This window comes from Trichechus manatus, unplaced genomic scaffold (assembly GCF_000243295.1).
Source record: "Trichechus manatus latirostris isolate Lorelei unplaced genomic scaffold, TriManLat1.0 scaffold00006, whole genome shotgun sequence".
NCBI lineage: Eukaryota > Metazoa > Chordata > Mammalia > Sirenia > Trichechidae > Trichechus > Trichechus manatus.
In genome coordinates, this window is record NW_004443942.1 from 1,855,556 (window position 1) to 1,879,971 (window position 24,416).

Sequence of the window (24,416 nt, forward strand, 5' to 3'; positions counted from 1 at the left end):
CTACAATATGTGGGGCCCCCAAGACTAAATAATATTTTCTCTTAATTATAAGATCTAGTGAGTGGTTCTCAACCTTGGCTGCTTATTAGAAAAACCTAGGGCTTTAAAAGACTCCGATGCCCAGGTCTCACCTCAGACCAATTAAATCAGAATCTCTGGGGATGGGACCCAAGAGTCGTAATTTTTAGTTTCCTAAGTGATTGCAGTGTGCAATGTTAAGACTGATCTAGGGATTGGAATGGATTTTTTACGTCACTCATTTATCCCTCCACTGGGGCCCTGAGGTGTGGATTATACTTAAGGTCTATGTGGAAGTCAGTCCCAACTAAAAGAGGCTCTGGGCACTTTTCACAGGAGGAGAATAAACTGACGCAGGAAGAGATGATGCAACGGTTGGCCTTCCATGCCTTAGGGCAGGTCTCTTTCTCTCTCTGCACTGACAACACCAGGTGATTGCAGACAAGTTCAGGGGACTTTTCTTACAATACCCACACGGCTGGCTTAGGGCAACATATACACCTTAAAAAACAGTTGGAATCATCAGATAGCTAGTTTGAGTCCTGTCAGATCACAACTCTATAATTCAGTATGTAATAATCTTCAGTATGTAATATTAATCTTCTAGGACACAGGGGAGTTAATTGTCTTTAGGCTTTTCTGATGAAACCTTAAAAATTATGACTGACGAATTCCACTAGCAGTGGCTGAAACTCCTTAGTCTCCAATTCTTGGTCTTGGCTGGCAGAGGGTTGTGACCACAGCTGTTCCTAAATGAGGTTTCACTGGTATCTTACTGTGTGGGCTTGAGAACTAGTGCATCCTTCCAAGCATGATGGGAGCAGACCCAAGTAGGCAACCTGGCCTGGACTAGGGACATGAAGCTGGGCTTTTTTTTTTTTAAATGATTTTTTTTTTTTTTTTAATTCTACTTCAGGTGAAGGTTTGTAGAACACATACTTTCTCATTAAACAGTCAGTACACATATTGTTTTATGACATTGGTTAACAACCCCATGACATGTCAACACGCTCCCTTCTTGGCCTTGGAGGACCCTTTTTTTCTTTTTGGTGAAAATATACATAGCCAAAGATACACCATTTCAAAAATTTCTACAACTCAGTTACTTCGATTATGTTCTTCCAGTTGTGCTGCTATTCTCACTTTAAATGAAGGTTTACAGAACAAAATAGTTTCTCATTAAACAGTTAGTACACATATTGCCCTATGACAATGGTTAAGAACTCGACTACATGTCACTACTGTGCTTACTCAACCTTGGGTTCCCTATCACCAGAAGCTGGGCTTTTTCAATGCCAATTAGGTGTGTGGTCCTTGGGTCTTGGGTCACCCATCTGTCCAGAGAGGGGGTTGGATAGAACCCTAAGGTTTCTTCAGCTCTGATATTCTCAGATTCTAAATGCATTTCTATGTATTTTAAGAGAAAACCTCTCTAGGACATAGGATGGAAATACTTATGTTTTCAAATAATCACAACAATCTTTATATTTACACTAAAACATATCCCTTTTATCCATATCATTTTATTTAATCTTTTCAATAATCCCGTGTGATAGGCAGGGCAAGTATCTTGTTCAGTTTTTTGGAAGAGGGAGCTGAGGCTCAGAGAGATGAAGTGATTTACCCACAGCTAGTGCTGTCCGCACTAGGTGGTTCTCAGCCTTGGCTGCACAGTGGAATCACCTACAGAGAGCCTTAAAAGCTATTGATGTCCCACCCCCAGAGATACTGATTAACTGGCCTGGGGGTGTTGCTTGGACAGTGGGAGTTTTAAAAGCTTCCCAGGTGATTGTAACATTTAGTCAAGGCTGGGAACCACAGCACTAGACTTTGCTGCTTTGCTAAGGAAGATAGCCATCCTCTGCTACAGAAAAAGCCTTGATCTTGGTCATATCTGCATGCTGCTAAGATAATTTGCTTATTAGCTTAACTCAGTAAAACTGCTCTATTAAAATAACAAAAAAACTACTCCAGGGAAACACTGTACTTCTCTCAGGCTAATACTGTCTGCATACACTGTTCCTTTCAGTGGTAAAGCTGAGTTGACACGGTGACCCACCCCTTAGTCACTATGAAAGACCGGGCCTGAGACAGCTGTAATCAGCTCTACTTAAGGCCTTCCCAATACATGGGTGCTTAAGAAATTAAGGTTTCTGACTATGATGTGTGGAATGACAACTTTATGAGTCAACAGGGTTGGAAGTATAAATAGGGCGGGAAATGGTCTCACCAGCGCGGCCTCCCTTACGAAAAGTATGAAATGTTTTACTAGACAACAATAGCATGCACTGGGAAGCAGCATTTTCTGAATTCGGATTTTAAACAGAACATCAATAAATGTTTTCTAGCCACTAAAAGAGCCCTCTCTAAATACTGAGGTACATACAATATACCTGGTTTTTTGTTTGCTTGTCTTAACAAAAACATTTATGTGTATCCTCACCCTCCATCCCCTACACCCCAAAAAAAACCCAACAACAAAAGTAATCATGTAAAATCCCCTTGGAGAATATTTTCATAGGGACAGACTGACTTTCAGAATCTATTCTTTAAAATTACTACTGCTATTAAAAATTCTAATAATGATGTCTAAAATTTATTGAGTGCTTACTAAGAAATTTACAAATATATACCTATGTGGACTATTGTCCACATTTTACAGATGAGGAAAACGAAGCTCAGAGAGGTAACTACCTACCCGAAGTACTCAGTTGGTGATTGATTGGCAGTGCTGGTATTTAATCCTGGTCTGTTTGATCTAGAGTCCATGGCCTTAACTGCTATGCACACTGCCTCCAAGGGCAGGCACCCTTTCTATTTCCACCAGGGGTGGAAAAACTATGAATCAAAAATTCCTGCTAAAACAGTGATACCACTCTGGAATATTCAAAATAGTAAACAGGTTTAATTTTATAAAAGAACTACAGAAATGACCACTTGCCTTCCCTAAGAACTAAAAGGAACATATACTCTCAGAATCTGAGCACTCATTTGCATCTACTCTACATTTGTAGTTCAGGGAAAAACCTTAAAATGTCCTTGCCACACCTGGGGTAGTTACTTTATCGAAGTTTTCATTAAAAACACACAACTAACAAAATGAAACAAAAACATAGAAACACGTACCGTGCTCTAATCTGTCATAGTCTGAATCCAGAAGAAATGTTTTAAAGCGATTAGATACGTAGTGGAAAGCCAAGAACTTTAAGTAATATTGATTGAATTCAAACTCAGTTGGATACTGGTTGTGAACCTGAAACACACAAAGCAAAAAAAAAGAAAAAAAAAAGTGAGAAGAACCAAATAAAAGGTGGAATGCTATGACACTGAATGCTAACCTGAGATATACAGGAGACCATCTGGTCACTCATTCAACAAATACTTGACTCCCTACCATGAGTGGAGATAGGAAGGGAACTAGCCTTTTTGAATACCTACTATGTGCCAGATACCATGTTGTTGCGTGCCGCCAAGTTGATTCTGACTGATAGAGACCCTATAGGACACAGCAGAACTGCCTATAGGGTTTCCGAGGCAGAAATCTTTATGGGAGCAGATTGCTGGGTCTTTTCTCCTGTGGAGCCACAAGTGGATTTGAATTGTGGACCTTTCGATTAGCAGCCGAGCACTTACCCATTGCGCCATCAGGGCTCCTTACCAGATACCATGCTAGGTGTTTAAAACATTTTGTTTAATCTTCACAACAACACTGCAAGAAAGATATTACTATCACCAGTTTACAACTGAGAAAAAGCAAGATTAAGTAATTTACACAAGGTCATTCAATAGTAACTGGTGAGCTCAAATTTGAATACTGGCTTATCGGGTTCCAAGATCTGTACCCTACTTATTATATCACACTGTGTTAGGCACTTGACATAAATCAATATAAGTTGTGTTTTTTGCTTTCCAGGAACTTGTGGTGTAATAGTGTGGAATAAAGAAAAACAAAAAAACCCCGTTGCCATCAAGTTGATTCGACTCATGGCTACCCTGTATGTAACAGAGTAGAACTGAGCTCCACAGGGTTTTCTTGGCTGTAATCTTTACAGAAGCAAATTGCAGGCCCTTCTTCTGGTGGCGCTGTTGAGTGGGTTCGTTATCACCAACCTTTCGGTTAATAGTCAAGTGCAAACCATTTGTGCCACCCAGGGACCTAATGTGAAATACAACAAGGAAAACTACTTAGAGAAGTTTGGCAGTGAAAGGAACAAGAAGAGGATGGCTTAAGGGGACAGCAGGAGACATTTTCTGGACAATAGACGTGTGCATGTCTGAAGGCAATGCAGAAGGAGGGAGCCAATAGAGAGAAGAAAATTTTGGAGAAAGAGCTGACAACTAAGAGCACCAAAAAAATCCTAAACCTGTTGCTGATGAGTAGATTCCGACTCATAGAGACACTATAGGACAGAGCAGAACTGCCCCATAGGGTTTCCAAGGAGCAGCTGGTGGATTCGAACTGTCGACCCTTTGGTTAGCAGCTGAGCTCTTAACCACCATACCACCAGGGCTCCAACTAAGAGCAGAAGGCCCTGGAAAAACAAGAATGAATGAGGCTAAGGGTTAGGGAACAGCCTTGGAAATAAAAAGGGATAGAGGAGTAGATAAAGATATGCTCAAGTGCCACAGAAAGAGGGAGGAGCTTATGCCTTTCAACCTTAATTTTTTTCGCAGTAAATCAGGCAGTGAGGTCTCTGGATACAGGCATAAGGCCAAGAGAATGATATGGGACGGAGGGAGGAGGGTGAAGCTTGGAACAGTACTGAGCTATAAGCATACTTTAGACAAGCTGTATGTAGACTCTATGGAGCCATCTTACGTTCTCAGAAGGTAGGCTGATGACTTTGTGACAGACTCTCCAATCTACCTAGTAATTCCACCTCTATATTGCTCAAACAATCTCTCATGACCAGTTAGGGCATTTTCGTTTGGCTGAGACAAGTTCCAGTCATTAACTGTACTAGCTTAAAAGCTGTTTCAAATGAGCACTGCAGGCAGGCTGTGTGTAATCAGCTTTCCTCTCCAAGTTTAATTTGGCAAAGTGGGCCATACTTGGTATGTTCATTGCCCAATGGACCAATGGGAATTAAAGTCATGATCTGGATATCACTGATTTATCAAAGTTTATCATCTGATGAGAAACCTACTTTTCTGTGATGATTAAAGACTTTTTCCCCCTACATTTTATTGGCTTTTTAATGGAACCAAAATTTCAGCTCATAAGCAGTGCAGAGTAAAATGGATTTTAGAAAGATGCAGTAAAATAGTGTGACTCTTACATAGTGGGCCTGCATACAGTGGAGCTGCTTCCCTGACCTGAAACACTGCCTTCTCTGTTGCACCAGGTCACAGGACAGAAGAGCTCTTCGTGGGACACTGTGATACAGCTCTCAGGAGCTACACAGTGTGCCATGCCCCAGGTTTTAAAACTGTACACGCACGTATTGACTGAAATTTCTCATTAGTGAAAACAAAGGGATTAGACAACATGGGTTTCTGTGATGCTGCTACATGAGCAACTGATTACAAAGGCTAAGCATACTTAAGTTTATAGTTATAATTAAGTAAAACTTAAGTCAGTTTGGCATGTATTAGGGATCAACAGTTACTACTTTGTAGCATAATAACTGGGCATAAAAATAAACAGTTCTCCTTTAACAATCATCTGTGTGAGACCAAATGGTCAACACTTACTCTAAAGCAAAGACGAGAAGGCATGGGGGCAAGGAGGCTAGATTACTGGAAAGGAACAACCAGAACAGAAATAATGAGAAAGCTGACACGCTATGTAAAATGTAACCAATGTCACTGAGCAAACTGTGTACAAATTGTTAAATGGGAACCTAATTTGCTGTGTAAACTTTCACAGAAAACACAATAAAATATTATTAAAAAAATAATAAACAGTTCATGTAAGTGGTTATTATAATTAGTAATACTTTCTTCCATTTCTATAATGGAAAATACAATTAAAAAATAGCTTTTCTCTCCTTGCTTTATTAGCCCTCTCTATCTTAGTCTCAACTGTCAACCATGTCCCCTAATATAGCAGTCTTCATTCAAACACTCACCTCATTGATACATATGCAGAAGATTTTTTAACAGCTTTACTGAGATATACTTGACATACAATAAGCTGCATGTTTAAGATGTACAATTTAATGAATTTTGACATATGTACACACCTGTGAAACCATCACAATCAAGATAATGAACATATCCATAGCCCCTCAAAGCTTCCTCACGCTCCTTTATAAATAAACCCTCCCTTTGCCTGCACCAATCACAGATCTGCTGTCACTATAGATTAATTTATATTTTCTAGACTTTTACATAAATTAAATCATAAGCATGTTAGCTTTTTCTTTTTTAACTCTTTACTTGTTTAACAGGTAGCTACCCTATTTGACCACCATCTATTAGTTTGTCATATTGTTGTGGCTTGTGTGTTGCTGTGATGCTGGAAGCTATGCCACTGGTATTTCACATACCAGCAGAGTCACTCATGGTGGACAGGTTTAAGAGGAGCTTCTAGACTAAGACAGACAAAGAGGGACCTGGTGATCTATTTCTAAAAAAAACTGGCCAGGGAAAACCTTATGGATAGCAGCAGAACATTGTCTGATACAGTGCCAGAAGATGAGCCCTCAGGTTGGAAGGCACTCAAAATATGACTGGGGAAGAGCTGCCTCCTCAAAGAATAGTCGACCTTAATGATGTGGATGGAGTAAAGGTTTTAAGACCTTCATTTGCTGATGTGGCAAGACTCAAAAAGAAAAGAAATGGCTGCAAACATCCATTAATAATTGGAACATGGAATGTATGAAGTATGAATCTAGGAAAATTAGAAGTTGTCAAAAATGAAATGGAAAGCATAAAAATCAATATCCTAGGCATTACTGAGCTGCAATGGACTGGTATTGGCCATTTTGAATCAGATAATCATATGGTCTACTATGTTGGGAATGACAAATTGAAGAGGAATGGCATCACATTCATCATCAAAAAGAACATTTCAAGATCTATCCTGAAGTACAACGCTGTCAGTGATAGGATAATATCCATACACCTACAAGGAAGACCAGTTAATACGACTATTATTCAAATTTATGCACCAAACACTGATGCCAAAGATGAAGAAATCAAAGATTTTTACTAACTTCTGCAATCTGAAATTGATCAAACATGCAATTAAGATGCACTGATAATTACTGGTGATTGGAATGCAAAAGTTGGAAACAAAGGTTGGTAGTTGGAAAATATGGCCTTGGTGACAGAAATGACGCCAGAGACCACATGATAGAATTTTGTAAGACCAACAACTTCTTCACTGCAAATATTTTTTTCAATAACATAAACGGCGACTATACATGTGGACCTCGCCAGTGGAATACCAAGGAATCAAGTCAACTACACCTGTGGAAAGAGAGGATGGAGAAGTTCAGTATCATCAGTCGGAACAAGGCCAGGAGCTGACTGTGGAACAGAACAATTGTTCATATGCAAGTTCAAGTTGAAGCTGAAGAAAATCAAAACAAGTCCATGAGAGCCAAAGTATGACCTTGAGTATATCCCACCTGAATTTAGAGACCATCTCAAGAATAGATTTGACGCACTGAACACTAATGACTGAAGACCAGACAAGTTGTGGGATGACATCAAGGACATCACACATGAAGAAAGCAGAAGGTAATTAAAAAGACAGGAAATAAAGAAAAGACTAAAATGGATGTCAGAAGAGACTATGAAACTTGCTTTTCAATGTGGAGTAAGTAGCTAAAGCAAATGGAAGAAACGATGAAGTAAAAGAGATGAACAGAAGATTTCAAAAGGCAGCTCGAGAAGACAAAGTAAAATATTATAATGAAATGTGCAAAGACGTGAAGTTAGAAAACCAAAGGGAAGAACACACTCAGCTTTTCTCAAGCTGCAAGAACTGAAGAAAAATTCAAGCCTCAAGTTGCAATACTGAAGGATTTTATAGGCAAAATATTGAATGACGCAGGAAGCATCAAAAGAAGATGGAAGGAATACATAGAGTCATTGTACCAAAAAGAACTGGTTGATGTTCAGCCATTTCAGGAGGTAGCATATGATCAAGAACCAATGGTACTGAAGGAAGAAGTGCAAGCTGCACTGAAGGCATTGGTGAAAAACAAGGCTCTAGGAATTGATGGAATACCAAGTGAGATGTTTCAACAAATGGATGCAACACTGCAAGTGCTCACTTGTCTATGCCAAGAAATTTGGAAGACAGCTACCTGGCCAACCGACTAGAAGAGATTCATATTTGTGCCCATTCCAAAGGTGATTCAACAGAATGTGGAAATTATCAAAGAGTATCATTAATATCACACACAAGTAAAATTCTGCTGAAGACAGTTCAAAAATGGTTGCAGCAGTACATTGATAGTGAGCTGCCAGAAATTCAAGCCAGATTCAGAAGAGGAACATGCAATGAGGGTTATCACTGCTGATGTCAGATGGATCTTGGCTGAAAGCAGAGAATATCAGAAAGATGTTTACCTGTCTTTTATTGACTATGCAAAGACATTCAATTATGTGGATCATTACAAATTATGGATAACATTTTGAAGAATGGGAATTCCAGAATACTTAATTGTGCTCACATGGAACCTGTACATAGACCAAGAGGCAGTTGTTCAAACAGAAAAAGGGAATACTGCGTGGTTTAAAATCAGGAAAGGTGTCGGTCAGGTTGCATCCTTTCACCATACTTATACAATCTGTATGTTGAGCAAATAATCCAAGAAGCTTGACTAGATGAAGAAGAATGAGACATCAAAATTGGAGGAAGACTCACTAACAACTTGCAATATGCAGACGACACAACCTTGCTTACTGAAAGTGAAGAGGACTTGAAGTACTTACTGAAGAAGATCAAAGACTAGCCTTTAGTATGGATTATGCCTCAACGTAAAGAAAACAAAAATCCTCACAACTGGACCAATAGGCAACATCATGATAAATGGAGAAATACTGAAGTTGCCAAGGATTTCATTTTACTTGGATCCACAATTAATGCCCATGGAAGCAGTAGTCAAGAAATCAACTGACATGTTGCACTGGGCAAATCTGCTGCAAAAGACTTCCCTTAAAGTGTTAAAAAGCAAAGAAGTTACTTTGTGGACTAAGGTGTGCCTGACCCAAGCCATGGTATTTTCAATTGCCTCATATACATGCGTGAACTGGACAATGCATAAGGAATACAGAAGAAGAACTAATGCCTTTGAATTATGGTATTGGTAAAGAATATCAAATATACCATGGACTGCCAGAAGAATGAACTAATTTGTCTTGGAAGAAGTAATCCAGAAGCGAGGATAGCAACACTTTGTCTCACGTACTTTGGACATGTTATCAGGAGGGACCAATCCCTGGAGAACGACATCATGCTTGGTAAAGTAGAGGGTCAGCAAAAGAGAGCGAAAAAGAGGAAGACACTCAATGAGATAGACTGACACAGTGGTTGCAACAATGGGCTCAAACTTAGCAATGACTGTGAGGAGGCACAAGACCAGGCAGTGTTTTGTTCTGTTGTACATGGGGTTGATATGAGTCGGAACTGACTTGACGGCACCTAACACCACCACCACAATATGGGTTGTGTCTTTCAAGGAATTTGCCCATTTCATCTAAGTTGTGATTTCATCAGCACAAAGTTGTTTGTAATATACCCTTATGATCCTTCTAATATCTGTAAAATCTGCAGTGATGTCTCTTTTTCATTCCTGATATTAATAATTTGCCTCTTCTTTCTGTTTTTCCTTTATCGGTCTCGCTAGAGGTTTATCAATTTTATTGATCTTCTCAAGGACCTGTTTTTGTGTCATTAATTTTCCCTACTTTTAGCTGCAATGTTTTTTGGATCTAAATGCTTGTCTGCTTCAAATAAACTTAGTCTTATTATGTAGGATTAGAAATGATAGGCATCTCAGCCAACAAATCAATTCTATACGAACATTTCCCTAAATATTTTGATGAACACAGTTTTTGGCCTCTCTCAGGCATCATCTGGATTTTGTTGTTTAAAATAATTTTGTATTTATCCTGCTGAAGATTAAAAATATATAAATTCAAAAGACAAAGCTGTGTGAAGCATTTTAGTTTTGTTTTCCATTACTAAGTGAAACCTGCCAATTTCACTTATTTATAAGACTCTGAAATGGAACTTGGAGAAACATGACTTTATAGGGTCTTATTATTTTGTCCATGTGCCATTAAATACTTTTTAAAATTTAAAGGCCCATAAAAGTAAGCTATGACTCAAATCCCAAGAATCTCAACATTTTGGGAATAAAATGTAATACATTAAAATTGGATTCTGCTTTTAGGAATCACAAATATTAAACTACAAGTGACCCTACATAGAATGGTATCCACATTTGAAAAATTATGGGTATGGTATCATCTCAGACACACCCTAGCAAAATAAATACTTAATATTAGTTTTTGCTATTTCACCAATCAAAATTTAACAAACATTAATTGTGTACCTTTTAAGTACCTTGTTCTGTGCTACTCACTTTACAGAAGTTTTTAAATCCTTCTATACTATACAGATGAAGAAACTGAAGTACAGAGAGGTTAAATAATTTGTCCAAGATCACAAAGTTAGCAGATGGGACTGATATGCAAACTCAGATTTTGCAGGCTCAAATATTAAAAGCCTTAATGCAAAATTGCTTTGTTATAAAACAGCATAGATTTAGTCAACGTTTGCCAGTTATCAGTTGCAGATATCAGAAACTCTTAGATATACCATATCCATTAGCGGAAGCTATTTTGCCAGTATTAATGGATAAATTTCAGAGTAACAAACCTGTGTGGGGGCAGCTTAGCTATTCACACATGTGCTCACAAAGACGGTTCACATCTTCAAAAAGCAAATAGTTTTTCTGTTTGGAATAGTGCTGGCATATGGTAACTGTGAGGAGAATCAAACCACAAAGCCAGACCAGAGTGAGTCAATTTATAATTTGAATAAACTTCGAAAGCAAAGTTAAAACTCTTCTTTTTCTCAATGTAGGAAATACTGAAAATGTTGACATGCTCGCAAAGATTTACTGTAATGCTGAAACAAAGGGGATACTTCTTATACTTTGTTTTCATTGATATATTTTTTCCTTTGGTATATTTAAAAAAGAAATTTTAGGTAAAAATTTCATCTTTGTATTTTGGATGAATTTTCCTTTTGAATTTGACTCAACTATTTTAAGAAAAGGAAGCATCCTGTAATGATATCATTTGAGCTAAGCCAATTTCTTTAGAAGCAACAAAAAATTTGCCAGATGTTGCTATTATGAAACAGTGATTTAGCATTTATAATTAATCTGACACCTGGATAAACTGGCATAAACAATGGCTTTTTATATGATGAGGCAGTTCTAATTTAAGATCAGTGCTTCATCTGTTTTCTTTGTAAGGTTATTAGTACTAATGGGCAAGTCTAGGCATATTTCCATGGACTGCCTTTTGGCATTCAGCTTATTAGAAATGGTTAATAAGCAGGGAACACATTCCACCCAGGAAAGTTTTGCTTGCTGCTGTGTAATTCTGAACTTCTTCTTATGTTTTTGGGCCTGGCTCTGTTTTGGGCCCCTGAGAGGCTGAAGATAGCACTAATTCACATTGTCTGGCCAAAGCCAGAGTCATGTAAAGCACTAGTGTTCACTTGAAAGGTATTCAGAGAAGGCATTTTCTAATGCCTCAAACCAGTATGTAGGAGATAATGAAACACAACCTAATAATTAAGTCAGCAAGAGTCAGAAACACTATTCGTTAACTACAGTCGTTTCAGACTCCCATTTTTGAATGAATAAACGATCCCTTTTCAGCACAAAATTATTTGCTTCACCAAAGCTGATACCTATCATAGCTAAGCATCCTTTAAATGCTGCAATTAAGGTCATATGCTCACTTTGTCATGACTTGTCAGCACTCGAGTATTACGTATGAAGTATTAAGTCAAAGGAGGATTTAGGAAAATTTTTAAAAATATATATTTTAATTAAAAAAAATTTAAATGTGGTACAGACTTGAAATCATCTTAAAGAAATCTTTAGACCCTGAACAATATTATTTTCTACAGTTTATGAAGCATTCACTTACAAATAATTCAGCCTTCATTAGAAGTCAACTTTTTTCGATTTCAGAACCAACTGGTTTGTAATAGAACATCTGAGTTTTAACTCCTTTAAAATAAAGAAAAGTTACCAAAAATGCAACATATACCACAAGTTGCTTTATATAACTTAGCATTATGTAGTCTAAGCATCTATTGTAACGTGTCTTCATGGTAACAGGAATGTAATTTATACCTCAGTTTAGTTTGTTAAGTTGCTTTGTTCATACCACTTAAGGGGTACTCACAGAATACAGGTCACCTTTCAACATTCTAGACTCCTCACTCTCCCAATCCACTCCCAACAATAAAATATAAGCATTATATTCCAAATAATGATTTCTGTGCTTGGGACATAATGATGTTCCCATCCATGATGACAGTATGTCTTGTATGACAACATCCCATCTCTTACTGATTCTGAGTGAATTCTTTTGCTGACTCTAATGTTTAGGTATGCAGAAGTCTGCAAGTTGAACATAGAAATTTAAGACATTTAGTATAGTGCTTTTAACTTAAGCCAGATGCAGCTACACTAGCTCAACCTCCCCAACCCTCCTCATGTTAAAAAGTATATATTTCCTCTCCTTCTAAAATTTCAGAAAGGAATTTTTAAAAGGCAAGAAAACCCACAAGTGGGTGGGGAGAGTATGATCAGAGACAGTAGCAGGCCAAGAAAATTCAGTAAATTTTGGAAGATGGAAAATGGAAGGAAGAATACCAGTAAACCATAGAAGAGCAGAAGCTGCATTAGGATGCTGCAGGAGAAAACCATTTGAGAAGGTACCTGTTTGCCCTGTAAACCCAGAAAGGCTCAGGACTCAGAAGCCCAAATACTGAGTGGCATAGGGATGAAATGGGGGCTGAAAACGAAGACTAGCTGGAAGTCTATAGAGGCAGTAGTTAGACCTCAGGGCTCTTTCCTACCCCATTAGCCATGTGATTACCCTCTCCTGAGCAAGAGACTGGAAGTTTGTTCTCTGGAAAAACTGAACTAGATAAACTCTGGACTTGGGGATGCTAGGCACAGCTGGGTTACTGGTGAGGGTTGGGATTGAAAACAGCATGGATAAAAGTAAAAGTCTGCATATGCTATATCCCTGGACCTGTTTTCGGTCCTGTTTCCAGAAAGCAAGCAGCCAGGCTTATAAGTGCTCTCTGGGCAACAGACTGACAAATTTTTCTCTGGAGAAACTAGATAGTCACTGTTTTCTTTACAGAAACTCCAGTTACTGAGATGTTGGACTTACTAATTAAAACTTTTTATTGAAGTATAATTTACCTATAATAAACTTTCCCTATTTTAAGCATATAGTTTGATTAATTTTGGTAATTGTATATGGTTGTGTAACCACCACCTCAATCAAAATACAGAACAGTTCCCTCATCTCAGAAAGTTTGTTCATGTCCCTTTGCAGTCGATCCCCTTCCTGACCACTGGTCCTAGACAACCACTGATCTGCTTTCTGTCATTACATTTTTTGCCTTTTCTAGATTTTCATATAAATGGAATCATAGCGTAGTCTTTTTTGGGGGGGGTCTGGCTTCTTTCACTGAGCATTATTGTTAAGATACATCCATGTTGTGTATAGTAATACTGTGTTTCACTTCGCTGAGAAGAATTTCACTGTGTGGACGTATCAAAGTTTGTTCATCTATTTACCATTTGATGGGTATTTGGGGTGTTTCTCATGCTACCTATTTATAGTCACATCCATTCCCCTCCCCTCACCATCTTTAAACCCTAACAAAATTTTGTTCTCTAGCTCTATAATTTTGTCATTTCAAGAATGGAATCACACAGTATGTGACATTTTGAGATTGGCTTTTTTTCTTTTACTCAGCATATTGTTCTTGAGATCCATTCAAGGTGTTGCATGCATCAACAGTTCATTTATTTCTAGGTAGTTTCCATGGTATGTGTCATGGACTGAATTGTGTTCCGCCAGAATATCTGTCAACTTGGCTGGGTCATGATTCCCAGTATTGTTTAACTGTGTACCACTTTATAATCTGATGTGATTTCCTTATGTGTTGTGAATTCAATCACTATGATCTGATGGGATGGGTTGGTGGCAGTTATACTGATGAGGTATGTGGGATTGGATGGTGTCTTGGGCTGGTCTCTTTTGGGACGTAGGAGAGAAAGGTGAGTGGAGATATGTGGGAACCTCATACCACCAAGAAAGCAGTGCCGGGAGCAGAGCGTGTCCTTTGGACCGGAGGTTCCTGTGTTGAGATGCTCCCAGACCAAGGGAAGACTGACGCATCACAAGGACCTTTCTCCAGAAACGACACAGAGAGAAAGCCTTCTCCTGGAGCTGATGCCCTGAATTTGGACTTGCAGCATACTGGACTGTGAGAAAGTAAACTTCTCTTTGTTAAAGCCATCCACTTGTGGTATTTCTGTTATAGCAGCACTAGATGACTAAGACAGTATGGATGATCATAGTTTACTTAGCCATTCTTAGTCCGGGATATAGAGGCAAAAAGAAAACTCGGGGAACTTACTTCAGTGTCATTCCTGATGTTCAAGGTCCCTAGCTGGTCTGCTTTCTTCTCTATACCTTTCAGAGTCCTTATGTTTATTTTATATATAATGTCCATAAATTTTAGCTGTACTTAGTGGGAGAAAAAGAAAAAGTACATCTACTTCATTTTTCTGGAAGGAGAAGTCCCTGGACGTATGTTTTTATTTATCTTGGGAAAACACCGAGGAGAGAGATTGTGTGTCAGTTGGTACCATGTATTAACTTTGTAAGATACTGCTATACCGTTTTCCACAGTGGCCATATCATTTTTTAAAAATGTTTTTATTGTGTTCTAGGTGAAAGTTTACATAGCAAATTAGTTTTCCCATTCAACAATTCATACACAAATTGTTCCTTGACACTGGTTACAGTCTCTGCACTGTGTCGCCATTCTCCCCATTTCTACCCTGCCTTCCCCGTTTCCATCCCTCCAGTTTCCCTGCCCCTCCTTGCCTTCTCATCTTTGCTTTTGGGCAAATGTTGCTCGTTTGGCTTCGTATAGCTGATTGTTCTAAGAAGCACATTCCTCATGGGTGTTATTGTTTATTTTATAGGACAATCTATTATTTGGCTGAAAGGTGACCTCTGGGAGTGGCTTTAGTTCTAGGTTTAAAAGGTGTCTTAGGGCGATAGTTTTGGGGGTTCCTCCAGTCTCTATTGGTCTAGTAATTCTGGTCTCTTTTATGAATTTGAGTTTTGTTCTACACTTTTCTCTCATTCTAACTGGGACCTTCTATTGTGTCTCTGGTCTGAGTGGTTGGTAGTAGTAGCCAGGGACCATCTAGTTCTTCTGGTCTCAGGCTATGGTTCACATGGGCCATTAGTCCTCTGGGCTAATTGTTTCCTTGAGTCTTTGGTTTCCTTCACTCTCTTTTATTCCAGATGGGAAGAGACCAATAGTTGTATCTTAGATGACCACTCGTAAGCTTTAAGACCCCAGATGCTACTCACCAAACTAGGCTGTAGGACATTATCTTTATGAACTATGTTATGCCAATTGACCTAGATGTCCCCCAAGACTATGATTCTTAGCTTTCAAGACCAGTAACTTAGTTACATGAGGTGTTTGGATATGTCTAAGAAGTTTCCATTAACTATGTCCCCTATGAGCTCTATTATATATATGAATATACAAGCAGTATATACAAATATGTATATATAAATGCCCACAACTATACCTATATATGCACACGCATGTACTCCCACACCTATATAACATACATATCTACCTGTGCAACCACTCACAAATTTTTGGTTGATATTACTGCTGTTGCAGAACTATATATGTTACAACATTGACCATACCAAAAAAAACCTATAAAAAAACCAAAACTAAAACCATAGTTGTCCTTTATTTCAGTGTACCTCTCAGTGTCTTCATTTACCTTGGTCACGTTGTGCTGACTTCTTCCATAATGTGTATTGCCTTTCCCTTCACCAGAATTAAGATGTGTCTGCTATCTAGTAAGTGATTCTCCCTCCCTACCCCTTCTATCCCTGGTAACCATCAAAGAATGTTAAGAATGTTGCTTTCTATGTGTAAACCTATTCTTGCCTTTTTATAGAGGCTGTATCATTTTGCATTCCCACCAGCAATGTATTAAGATTCCTGTTGTGCCACATCCTTACTAACACTTGGTATTGTCAGCCTTTTTAACTTAGTCATTCTAGTGGGTGTGTAGTGGTATTCCACTGTAGTTTTTATTTCATTTCCCTGATGGCTAACAATGTTAAGGTCCATTTTTCAACTGGGTTATTTGTCTTTATATTACTGAATTGTACAAGTTTTTTTATTGGTTGTAGATACAAGTCCTTTATCAGACGTATGATTTGCAAACATTTTCTCCCAGTCTGTGGCCTGCTTTTTCCTTTTCTTAACTGTATGTGTGCATTTTTTTTTTAATTGGAATTCAAAATTATTTTGGGCAGAGAATTGAAAACAGTAACTTGTACAAATGTACATAGCAACAAATACCACAAATATGTGGTATATCCGTAAAACAGGATTAGTAGTAATCATAAGGAATGAGGTTACTGATAGATGCTAAAACATGGATAAACCTCAGAAACATGCCAGGTTTAAGAAGCAAGACACAAAGGGACACCTATTTATACATAATAATCAGAACAGGCTAATAGAGACAAGATTAGTGGTTGTCAGGGAAGTGGGGAAGGGAGGGGAGGAGAAAATGGAAATTCCTTTAGTGAGTTGATATAAAAGTTAATTTGTCTAAAAACATTTCAGATATTTCAAACATGCCCCTCAGATACTTTCCTCAAACAGCGATTAACTGCGTCTTTTTAAGAGCAGGAGTTTTAAATTTTAATGGAAGTCCATTTTATAATTTTTTTTCTTTCATATTTTGTGTTTTTTGTGACCTATTTAAGAAATCTCTGCCTAATCTAATGTTAAGAAGATTTCTTCTAGTTTTGTCCTAGACGTTTAATAGTTTTAGCTCTTATAATTAGGTCTATGATCCATTTTGAATAAAATTTTGTGAATGACGTAAGGTAGAAGCCAGGGTTCATACTTTTCCACACAGATATCCAATGGTTTCAATAGCATTTGTTGAAAAGTATCCTTTCCCCATGTCCAGGTTTTATAGTTGTGTTTTATTGGAGGAGTTGTCCAATAGGGTCTTAGCCCCTCAGTTCTGAAAGCAGAAGTCTAATTTACTCATTTTTAAACTCTATTTTACCTTGTAAAATCAGAGGATGTTAAAACTCAAGATTACATATATATATTTCAGTAGAAATAAAACAAATTCTTAAATTGTTAATTTGTTAATTTTAGGATAAAAATATGAGACTGAAAATATGGACATTTTCTATATACTTATGGATGCTATCGTAAAAGGCTTCGTAAGGAAGTCTGTTATACAAACAGCGTATTTTCAATTTAATTCTTATTTTTAAAAAAGTCAGTGAGGGTGATTCCATCTGCCATTCTTCTATATGAATCCATGCCTCAGAGTCAGGTTTAGATGAGAGATGTGACTCTGATATTCCCTCATTTGGTCTCTGTTCCTACATGTTAAGTGTGATCACCTCATTATGGGATTGTGATCCTAATATTTAAAGATACATATTTTTTTGTATATCATAAATCCTAAAAGAAAATCAACTGCTTTATCTAGAGTTCAAATGAACAAGCAGTGATACGATCTCAAAGCAGGGGTAACACTGATTGTGTGTAGTTATTGAGAGATAGAGTATAGGCTTTTTGTTTGCTTGTTTGCCATGAAGGTTTCTGTGAAAGGGAATGACAGTATTGTATCTGATATTTCAGAAGATTGCGTTTGTTAGCAATTGTACTTAAGATATTTTAGTTGGTCTCAAGGAAGGGTAGTGAGGGCCTGAAGGAGGCTTGTAGTCATTCAAATTTTTATTTATTCATTCAGAATAAATATTTACTGAATGTCTTCTAATTCCAGAGACTGAAATTATAATTGTGTTTATACTAGGGATATGAAGACTATATGACAGTCTCTATTCCCAAGAATTTCCAGTCTAAATAGAGGGGAATGTTGCCGTTGTTGTTGTTAGCTGCTGTTGAGCTGGCCCCCGACTCATGGCACCCCCATGTACAAAGGAACAAAATGTTGCCTGGACTTGCGTCATTCCCAGGATTGGTTGTGGACTGGACCATTGTGATCCATAGGTTTTCACTGGCTGACTTCTGGAAGTAGACTGCCAGGCCTTTTTTTCCTAGTCCATCTTAGTCTGGAAGCTCCACTGAAAACTGTTCAGCATTATAGCAACATGCAAGCGTCCACTGGTGGTGGAGACAGGTGGTGGCTGTGCATGAAGTGCACTGGTCAGGAATCAAACCAGGTCTTCCATACAGAAGGCGAAAATTCTACCACTGAACCACCACTGCCCCTTGGAGCGCAATAAACCAAAACAAACATACAAAACAAAAAACCAAACCATCGCTATGGAGTTGATTCCGACTCATAGCGACCCTATAGGGCAGAGTAGAACTGCCCTGTGTGGTTTCCAAGGCTGTAAATCTTTACGGAAGCAGACTGCCAGATCTTTCTCCCCTGGAGCGGCTGGTGGGTTCAAACTGCCGATCTTTCAGGTAGCGCTTAACCACTTGCCACCAGGGCTCTGGAGGGCAATAGACATACATAAATACATACACTCTAGTGTTATGGATATTACCAAAGAAGTCTATACATGGCTCATTGGGAATACAAATGAGGGATCAGGAAAAAGGCTCAAAGAAGCTTACTAGGAAAGAATTGTGAAATAATATATGTAGTGCTTAGAATGGTATCTCTCATATAAGCAGTCAATACATATTAGTAATTATTAATAGTGGTATATAGGTATTGAGGCAGGAAATATGCATTTGGCAAGCAGAATATGACAATAAGCCAGACAATAAGTGTGTCTGCATGAAGAACTCACTATCTAGAAGTGAGAAAAGATGCTTACTCCTCTCCTTTGGCCTCAGATAAGCCTTTTGTTTCAGAAACAATGGTCTCTAAACTTCTCTCTAATCTATTTGCCTAAAAGGAGTGTGAATAAAAAGGTTAATATTCAAACAGAAAACAAGTACACCATTTGCTGCAAAGATTTTAAAAGCAAAGCTTAACTTTGTCATCAGCTCCTCCACATGCTTTTTGGACAGAATCATCTGGAATTACTCAATAGGTCTTTCTTTTAAGAAGCTGATTGGAGCACTCAAAAACATCAATGGTGGGTGGGGAAATGGGAACTGACTGCTAATGGGGCTGGAGTTTCTTTTTTCGGGTGCTGAAAATGTTCTAAAATTGATTATAGTGATGATCGTACAACTTCGTGAATATGCTAAAAGCCATTGAATTGCACAGTTTAAATGAGTGAATTGTACAGTGTGTGTTATATCGCAATAAAGCTGTTATTTAAAACAAATATATATAGTGAATTGATAAAGCTGATCAACTGATTAATAGAATAAAACAAAACAAAACAAAACAAAACATAACGCACATACTAATCTGGCCTCTTCAGAAGACCTAGTTCCAATTCTGGTTCTTAAAAATATTTCCACCTGTTCTTTCAACAAATACTCAAGGCCAATGTATTTCAAAGAAGTTCACTTTTCTTACAAATACTTCTGACGTGCCAGAATCCATTCATTTACCTCGGGGTTGTGGTGCAGATGAAACAAGGCTGAAATTGCCAACCCTGCTCTTCCTAGGCCAATTTGGCCACTGGTGCCAATGCCTTCAATTTGCAAGCCCAGTACCATACAAATCACAAGCCAAGCATGACCAAGACCCCATCGAGAGGTCTGTATCTGATTTGCCTGGATAGGAGGGAGCCTACAGCACTCACATCTCCCCCTTACCAGCCGCTAGGTTTGCCTGGATCATATACCTGGGTTTCTGCCTGGCCTCTTGATTAGCCCTGATTGGGTCACCCAGTAGAACTGAGCTGATGCTCTGAACCCTGTAGGCTGCCTGACTGGACGCTGATTCTTTCTCTGGGGGTTCAGCTCTATCTCCTATGTGCCCAGGCACAAGCTAGGGTCCTCTTACACCGGACAGACCATGTACTGGATTTCAGATGCCGGCATTACCTAGAGATTTTTGCTGTTCTACCCTAGGTCAAATCTTCTTGGTGAACAAGTCCAAGTTTGCTCCTCTTCTCTGGAGAGATAACTTAGAATGCTGGCCACCTCACTTGGGGTTAAGTCCAATAGCCAGCTCAGCTCTTCTAGTTTGAGAAACTAACTAGTTATTTTCTTCCTCATCTTCAGGAGCACGTCTATGGCTGAGTCCATCAGTTACGGCATGAAAGTACCCAGCATGGCACTGCAATGCCCAATAAATGCTAGTTCTTTTCTTTCTTCCAGATCAAAGTCAATTGAGGCTTGCTCTACTTACCTGGTGTACACAGTCTAAGAACTGTAAGAAGACTGGAGCAAAACCACTACCCTGACAGCTGAGGGTCAAGCTGCTCCGCTGACTGAATTTATGACCAAAAGACAGCCACTCTTTTTCGACCAACATCCGGAAGCCTTCAAGTGTCCTATAAAAGGGGTCACTGAGTAACTGAACCAGGGATGTCACCTAGGGTACAAGCAGGATGGATATTTCATTACTTTCAATCCTGAAAAAGTTTGTTGCTAAAATACAAGCTCTTCTTTTTGATGGTGGCTAATTCATAAGTAAAATTACCTGGATAGCAAATTTGTTGACTGATTTTTCCAGGACAGCCAATCAAATTAATTCTGCAAACTTTCCAGTAAAAACTGAAACTCAAATTTCATTTTGGCAGCAGTTTTATTTCAGGGACTCAAGATCTGAGTACTTAACTGGCAAGTTTGCTGACTGTGGCCTTCTCGTACGTTAATCAATGAGTCCAGACCTTCAGTTCAAACCTGTATCTATTTTTTTTTTTTTGCAGCTGTAGATTAGTACCTTAATGTACTTTGTACTCATAATTTTCCTTCACTCTGGAAGCTGTAAAGGAGGAACTTATAGAAAGGCGGAAAAATGACTGCAAAACCCAGAAAGGACGGTCCACATCCCACACTACTGGGTCAAGTGCTCCATCTGCATGCTCACAAAGAGCATCTGTGGATGTGGGAACCTGATGCCCTGAGCCAGAGCTCCAGGCTATGTAGGGGCTGAAGGCCTTGGCCACAGAGCTTCCTGATGAATACCATGCAGCGTTATCAGTCATTATACAAAAGAATCATCTGCTCAATTTAAAAGCAACTAAATTGAAACACAAATATAAATGAAACATCTGAAAATATGTTTTCATATTTACTTGTGCAGTGATATCCCAGCCTTCTTCCAAACAGACCAAAACTGAGGAACCATTCTCAAGTACTTCTGATATAACCACAGCCAGCTGCATTATCTTGTGAAGCTGAGAGATAGAAAAGGAGGACACAATTAGCTCAAGCGCTTTCTAGCACAAAGGACAGACAGACTTTCTATCAACTTTACGAATCAAACAAGTCGGAGTAAGGGCTAATGCATTTGGACAAAAGAAGCACATAATGTTTTGAGTTAGGATAGATACATTAAAATAGCTGACTAATTCAAAAAGAGAGAGGAAGATAAAATTTGAACTCCAAGAATGTAGAAGAAAGGAAATGAAATCACTGTCTCCCACAAGTAAATGCTAAAGAAGAATTAAAAAAAAAAAAACAAAATTAAGATTAAACAATGACACATTGAAAAAGCAGACCCATTTTAAAACGTGTTCAATGATACACAATGAAATCAACTGACCTTACATGAATTCCCAAATACAGAATAAGAGCTGTAATTCCATAGAATAGGCAGAGATTATATGTGACCCTCCCAACATAGTTACTGGACTTAAAAATTGTTCTTTCTCTGATGGTTGTTGTTGTTGTTGTTAGGTGCCATCGAATTGGTTCCGACTCATAGTGACCCTATGTACAACAGAACGAACGCTGCCTGGTCCTGCGCCATCCTCACAATCTTTGTTATGCTTACTGTTCTTTGATGTAGTAAGTTCTATTTCAGATGCTTCTAAGTTTTCTGGAATTTAATAGTGGCAATGGTTGTACAACTTTGTGAAAATACTATAAATCACTGAATTGTACACTTAAAAAGATTTTCTGGTAAGTGAATTATATCTCAAAGGAAAAAGATATTCCTAATTTGTCTGTACTGTGTAATAAATGGGAAGAAAACTTATATTTCTGTTCTGCTTTTTAAGCCAAGCTAATTGACTCAAAGTCCCTAATGAACAATTAGGATGTTGAGCACAGTAGATAGATTTCAAAAGCAAATGAATAACATTCTAGTTTTTAAAAATATTTTAAACATCACATGACATAATTTATAGTATGAGTCCAATTCTGAACTTAAACATATTTTAAACACAGGATCAAGGCACGTGTTTTATGTAGCAATGGGAAGCTCCTTACCCGCTGTGCCTATATCACAGCTATCACCAGGCCAGAAATCTCTTGTGCTCAGCATTTACTCTAAGAGCTAACTTTTAAAATGCCAATATCTCAAGTGGGGCTATATACATATATATATATATATATATGTTTAATTTTATTGTAGTGAGAGATACATAACAAAACATACATCATCTCAACAATTTCTACATGTATAATTCAGTGACATTGATTACATTCTTCAAGTTGAGCAACCACCCTAGGTATCTGTTTCCATATCATTCACCACCGTTAACATAAACTTGATAGCCCCTAACCAAAATCTCCTCCTTTTCCCTTCCCTCCCACTCCTGGTAATCACTAATAATCTTTGGTTTCTATATATTTGTTTATTTCATATACGTGAGATCACACAATATTTGTCCTTTAGCTACTGAGTTATTTTGCTCAGCATGAAGTTTTCAAGGGTCATCTATGTAGTGGCATGCATCAGGACTTCCTTCTCTTCATGGCTGAGTATATTTCATTGTGTGTATATACCACATTTGTGCGGCAGTATTTTAAGCTGTCTTTAGTCACTAACTAAATCCTGGTGAGGATCCACTTTTGCGCAGGGAGCAGGGCATAGCATGTGGCAGAAACGCAGACAGGTTGGGTAGAGGGGCTCATAGCTTGAGGATGGCAGGGGGTACTTATCAACTTCTTCCATGGGTGCCAATACCCTGAATTGCTTTAATAGAAATTTAACATACCCTGATGTATATCTATAGCTAATTGTACATGTGGCTAAGTTTCTTTATAGTTTAAGTTCCTTGATAATAATCATTGCCCTGGGTTGTTATATAATTTCCTGGTTTTCCTGACTGTTAGTCCAATGTACTGTGAGAAACAACCTTTTTTCCTCCTAAAGGCTGAAGAGCAAGTCAGCTTGGGGCAAGGAACAGAGAAGCTGGGAACGCCTGCAGGGGGAGAAGGAACAATGGACATACTATCAGGCTCCTAAAGACAGGGTGTAATGGTTAAGGTTGTGTGTCAACTTGGCTGGGCCATGATTCTCAGTGGACTGGCAGTTATGATGTAGTTTGGCAGTTATATAATGATGAGATCTGATGTAATCATCTCTGTGACGAGATCTGCTATGAGCCGCCAATCAGTTGAAAAGGGAGTTTCCTTGGGGGTGTGGCTGCATTCAATCTACACGGACTTTCTGGCAAAGCTTGCTGGCTTTCACTCTGCTCTGGATCCTGCATTTGGCTCATCATCATCTGGCCTCTGGCTCCTGGGACTTGAGCCAGCAGCCTACTGTCTTACCTGCTGATCTTGGGTTCATCAGGCCCTGCAGCTACATGAGTCAGGAGACGTCTACAGCCTGACGCCTGAAACACGGACTTGCGACTTTCCAGCCTCTACAACCACATGAGTCACTTCCCTGACATAAATCCGTCACTCTCTCTCTATATATATATACATACATATACATACATACACGCTTCACTGGTTTCGCTTCCCTAGGGAACCCTGCCTAAGACACAGGGCTTCTGTGCATTGGAAGAAATGCGGGTGTGTATGTGCTGGCACACATATTTCTCCTTAAATTCTCAATAAAAGTTCAATAAGAAACATCCCAAACTTTACTTAGCTGAAGGAAGGATATGTGATTTTCTCCAAACCTTAGGCAGTCTCCAGGGCATATAATGTGCCTTTGGTGGCTGGTTTGGGTGTGAATCTAAAATCTGGAGACATGGAACAAGCAGGGTCAAATGGAAAATGAGAAAGTAGAAAGGAAAGGTCTTGGAGTTATGCAGAAATCACATTCTGTCCTGGATTCTCACTA

The 24,416-nt window shown here is 38.6% G+C and overlaps 1 protein-coding gene across 1 annotated transcript in view; it reads right to left on the bottom strand.

Moving 5' to 3' along the window:
* Nucleotides 1-24,416, bottom strand: part of SBF2 (SET binding factor 2) — a gene marked incomplete at its 5' end in the record, with an annotated part of 451,091 nt that overhangs the window by 14,263 nt on the left and 412,412 nt on the right. The window contains 3 exons of the mRNA XM_023736921.1: nucleotides 3,145-3,271; nucleotides 20,574-20,759; nucleotides 21,466-21,567. Coding sequence (XP_023592689.1) covers nucleotides 3,145-3,271; nucleotides 20,574-20,759; nucleotides 21,466-21,567 — 415 coding nt within the window. The remainder of the gene's footprint in view (nucleotides 1-3,144; nucleotides 3,272-20,573; nucleotides 20,760-21,465; nucleotides 21,568-24,416) is intronic.